This window comes from Nematolebias whitei, chromosome 20 (genome assembly GCF_014905685.2).
Source record: "Nematolebias whitei isolate Nwh7 chromosome 20, NemWhi1, whole genome shotgun sequence".
Classification (NCBI taxonomy): Eukaryota; Metazoa; Chordata; class Actinopteri; order Cyprinodontiformes; family Rivulidae; genus Nematolebias; species Nematolebias whitei.
This window is the reverse complement of record NC_056517.1, coordinates 39,053,979-39,059,481: the sequence shown is the minus strand read 5'-3', so window position 1 is coordinate 39,059,481 and position 5,503 is coordinate 39,053,979. Positions and strand designations below refer to the sequence as shown.

At 42.1% G+C, this 5,503-nt stretch overlaps 1 protein-coding gene across 2 annotated transcripts in view; it reads right to left on the bottom strand.

Moving 5' to 3' along the window:
- Window positions 1-5,503, bottom strand: part of mtrr (5-methyltetrahydrofolate-homocysteine methyltransferase reductase) — a 32,585-nt gene that overhangs the window by 18,752 nt on the left and 8,330 nt on the right. For both annotated transcript variants that reach the window (XM_037694119.1, XM_037694117.1), the window contains exon 10: window positions 3,642-3,684. In XM_037694119.1, coding sequence (XP_037550047.1) covers window positions 3,642-3,684 — 43 coding nt within the window. The remainder of the gene's footprint in view (window positions 1-3,641; window positions 3,685-5,503) is intronic.

Here is a 5,503-nt window from a genome sequence, read left to right as displayed (position 1 = left end):
TAGTGTAATCCAAATGAATGCAGAGGGCGATAGTGTAATCCAAATGACACTTGGTCAGAGGGAAGGTACGCCCTGACAAGGGTCAGAAGACATGTGACAAAATAAATTCAATCTAAACTGTTTCTGATCAACTTAGCTCAACTATTCCAACTATTTTATGAACTTTAAACTGTTTTCCAAACCTACATTTGGTGACGTACGCTGAATTATATCACTGCAGATCACTGTACTACAGTTCTACAGGAATATTAAACCTCAGTTCTGGGAAGTTGTGTAAAATGTAGGGATGCACGATATTATCGGCACGGTATCGGTGTCGGTCGATATCATCGTTAAATTTCAATATCGCACATTCCATTAAAATAACTCCCAGATGTAAGAGGCTCTGTCTTTACCTGCAGCGGCTGCACAACGTGATGACGTCACGTGCTCTACCTGATCTCACGGAGGAGAGGAAAATTCAAAATGTCGGCGGTGTGGAAGTTTTATTTTTTGTTGGTGAGGATGTTGGATTCAGAGGATTTATGGACGACGTTGAGTCTCGTTACATCGTCCCCAGTCAGAGATTTTATTCCGACGTAACGTTACCCGAGTTACAAGACGTCATTTCAGAGGTCGTTAAGAAGCTAACAGCTGATAGCACGACTTGTTGGGTGAGTTTTACCTCAGACGTTTGGACGTCGTGTTAGCCCGTTAGCATGATTAGTCTCACGGAACAATGGATAAAAACTTTGATCTTCAAAAGTCTGTCCTTCATGCACAGGAGTGCAGAGGATCCCACGCTGCAGCTATAGGAACCTGGAACAAACCTCCACAGGTGAGACAGCATCGCAGGTGACTAATGCTAATAAATAACATTTAACACTTTTCATTTAATAAAAGTCAAAGTGCTGTGCTGTTACTGAATATATGTCACCAGCTCTTACAGCTGTTGCACAGTTTTTGTAGCAAATAATCCTAAATAAGATGTTATGTTCTGACAAAGGAACGTATATAAAATATTATCGGCCCAATAAGTTTTAACATATCAGCATATCGGCCAAAAATCCAATATCGTGCATCCCTTGTAAAATGTAAATAAAAACATGGTAAACGTATTGAATCTTAAAACTATGAAACGTAGCATGTTAAAAAAATGTAGTAATTCCCAATTTTCTGTTGAGGAACAGAATTCTGAGGTCGTGCTGTTTCTAGACAGTTTTTCCAGATGCTGGTAAACCCCGGCCCATCTTTACTTCACTCCTCTTACTCACCTGTTGCCAGTTTGCTTAATTTGTTGCAAACGCTCCTCCAGCTGTTTCCTGTTTGTGACACTTTTACAGCTTTCCATTTCCCCTGCCATGAAATTCAAACGCCATTGTTTTTCCTAAATAACCGTACACTTCTTCAGTTTGAGCGTTTAATATATTTCCTACGTTCTACTGTGAACAACATATAGGTTTATGAGATTTGCATATGTACATTTTTCTAATCCGGTTACATAAATTTAACAAGATTTGGCTCCAAGTTTCTCGAGCTCTAATTTCCCGGCTCCCTTCCGGCACGTGCAGATGTGTTGATAGGATAAAAGTTTCCGTTTGTCTCCTTCAATAAAAGCGTCTCTCGTCTTCACGGCTGGATGGAGCTCTCTCAGGCTCTCGCACATCCTTCACTTTCCAGTTCCTGTAGGCCACTGGAGACCTCTATTGACCACAGCATCAATAATGCAGGTCTCTAATGTCTCTGCAGCATCTGATAAACTGCAGCCACCCTCCCTGCTGTCCATTCTGCTCCTCTGAACACACACACATAAATAAGCAGCTAAGTGGGGGACTAATGAGAGCGGTTGAAAAGTTCTGACATCGTGTTAGACGCCGCTGTTCCACATGAGCTTTGGAGCAAACCTAATGGGCACTAGCTTAGAAGGACAAGCAAATCAATGAGGAGCTAAGTGAGGCTAAAAGGAGGAGGACTGAGTATTTAAGCAAAGTACGACTGGCTAAAGGCGATGCAATATTTACAGGCCGCTCGTTTGTGTGCTTTCCTTCCATCGTTAATCCTGGAGGGGACGACACGCTGACAAACACCACGCCCAACACACAGACTGAGCTTACAACCAACTTCAACAGATCATCCAGATCTTTGGAAACGTGTTCTGTCAAAACACAATTATTATTATTACTCTGGAGAAATAAAGTTTACTTGAAACCAGACTGACGATCTCATCTGAGTAGGGCTAAGCCCAAAGTTTCCTTTAAACACTTTTTTTAAAAATATATTTACATTACATCAGTTTCACATTGTTATTTAGATCAAATTCTCGAGTTATTCGAGAGCATCAATAACAGCACCAGCACTTTTTGAGCGGACTGGAGCATTTATGGCAAGAACGTCATATTTCTGCCACGATAACCACGTAAGGTAAAGTGACGGCGGTGAGGAGGTTTGTAAAATAAAAACCCCTAGTGGACGTTGTCGACTCCGACGAGTCGTTAGCTCGTTTGTTTACTTGAATGTAAACTCGTGATCGAGGTCAGCCGACGTCACGTGCTGCCCAAACGCACGGCGAGAATACCTGCCAGTAAGAGCTGCGAAGGAATTGTGAACTTAAGTTAATTCGTCTAAAAACATCCAACGCAAACCATCAGCTGAAAGGCTGGATATGTTGTCTGCTGACTTTGATAAGGTCAATCATTTCTGTTACACTGCCATAAACAAAAAGAAATAACATTCACGTGTCTTTATTGTTTACTTGTATCAGCTTGCTCCTACAAACTGGCTTTATAGATACTAATGCTCAAAGTCAGTATCTTATCAGTATACACGTACTTACATCTTTAACATCTAATCAACTTTTATTTGCTGTTTGTGTAGCTTTGTTACGATTAATCTTTGTATGGATCTAGTATAGAGCTGCATGAACGGGTAAATGAGGCGCAGGTTGTTGTAAAGAGCTTCGAGTGTCTGGATCAGACAGAAAGGAGCTGTTTAAGTGCAGTCCATTCACCATCACTTGTTTTTTATATACAGTAAATACAATTTGACAATAGAATCAGGTGTAAAAGCCCCAGACTAGAGCTGAAGCTTGAATACTGGACGCAGCTCTGAATGTTTTGGGTGCCACACTTTAAACATCTGCATTAGAATAAGTGAAAGGGTCAATATTGGGTCGTTTATATACACAGAAGTTTTATAGAATTTTTATGCTGCTTTACATGTAAATCCCAGGCTGAATTGATATGGTACTTTATTTTTTAAGAGTTATTTATAACTACTTTGAAACTGTAAAATTTCAGACCGTTATAAGAGTTCACGTCAGGGATGAAGTTAAAGCAGCAGATCTCTTGTGATGACGTCATTCTATATCCCAGCTGCACCAACATGTTTCTGATCACACAAACTCCGTCTCCGTGCTCGAATAAACTGAATTCACAGCAATAAAACATTTACAACAAACTTCAGGGTTAAAGGGCCAAAACATCTTCATGTTTCACAGGAAACTATCTCAGTCTTTGCTTCTTGTGCGGATCGAACATTCCCGCAGAAATCCAGAAAATGCAACTTTCTACAATCAGTCAGAATAAAATGCAGCACAGAGTCCGGGACGTGATGAATACGGATGTCAAAGCACGGCTGCACACAAACAGAACTTGAATTCTTACCTGGCTGCTGAATAAGGCCGCGGCTGCAGTTTCGGCAAATGCTCTGAAAGGCAAGCACAAACGTCAGTCATGTTGTCGTCTCGCTAAGATCTGGTTACACTTTTGACAGAGCGGAGAGGAGGAGGAGGGGAAGGAAGAAGAAAAAACAGTGAAAGTCATCACAGTCCTCCGAGACGTCCCAGGTTATAGTCTTGTTTCTGGGACACACTTCTATATTTATGAAATTACAAACTCAGGGTTACAGAGTCCCATGTGTCCAGATGTGGAGCCAGTAGGAAACAGATTGCTTACGCTGAGCTTATTTCCATGCCAGGCATGAAGGTGCCCTCTTTAAGGTAAATTGTGTGAGGAGGTGTGGCAGAAATCAGGAAAGTGCGAGATAACTTCTCACCCCGTAGCAACAGGACATTTACTACGCAGTGACCCTGTACATCTGACGGTTCTGTGACGTGACTGATACGCACGCGCTCAGACTCTATTTGTAAAATGACAGATGAAGCGTAAAAGCAGCCGACGTGCAGCACACGCAGCAGCTGAGGCTCTGCATCTTTCTGCTAAACGGCTCACAAAGACAAACAGCTGGAGGAAGACGTCTCTGCACCTGAACGGCTCAGATCGACAGTTTCACGTCGATTTCATCTTTTTTACTCTGAAAGCACGGAGGAAACTAAAGCAGCCCAGGTTTCTCCTACTAAATGCTGCTTTTTATTTTAAAAGAACGAAACGTAAAGATCAACACGTTAATTTAAAAACTAGAAAATATTTAAATAAACAAGTTTAACTGGATTGATTAAATATAATAATACAAAAAGTTTGAACATGTATGAACAAAAATTACTAAAACAATAATGAACAATCTAAATGATAATCAGTCAGGGATTAATTATTTTGTCCAAGACTAAATTAACTCTTTGAGCAGGAATTGTTTTGGCTTTTATTAACGCACAAACTTGGACAAAGTTTAACTTTGTGATAATAGTTTAGTTTGGAATTTCACTGAGAGAAGTTATTTAATGTGACCAGATCAAGTCTTTTATTATCACTGCCAGCCAGGAATGATTGATCGAGCTGCATCAGCTGACGTGACATAACCAGACCCAAAGTGGCATTTACCGTACGTTACAAAGTCTCAGACCCTGACTGGCTCCGTTTCAGGGCTGGTGGATCAGACCAGATACACTGAGGACAGGACTCGCCAGGAACTGCTTCAGGGGTCAGTGAGGACGACTACTGATGAGAAGGTGCACGGACCATCGGCAGCCTTCAGCCGGCTTAGACTTGTAGCTGAAAACGTGAGTCTCACAGAGAGAAACAACGCTTCATCTTCTGTATTTACTGGAACTCTGCTTTAACAGAAATTGTTACTGAGCAAACTTCTTGTTTGATTTTCTCAGGAATAAACGAGACGGACGTCAGACGACATCAGGATGGGGAAACACAGGAACTGAAAGAGTCTCACAAAGAAACTTTGTGTGAACCATCAGCTCTCAGAAGTGTTTTCAGGATCTCTCAGACGTTACGACTCCCCTCTGAAGAAAACAGATTCCTGCTCAAAAACGCTCACAGGTGTCTCTAAAGGAAAGCTGTTTTCTGTCCAGGATGTCCCTGTGAAGGACTGGAGACCTGTCCAGATTGTCCCTGTGATGGACTGGAGACCTGTCCAGGGTGTCCCCCGCCTCTCGCACATTGATGGCTTAACATGGGCACCAGTGACCCCCACGACCCGAAAAGAAATAAGCAGGTAAAGTGGATGGATGGATGGATGGATGGATGGATGGATGGATGGATGGATGGATGGATGGATGGATGGATGGATGGATGGACGGACGGGTGGGCGGGCAGATGGATGGATGGATGGATGG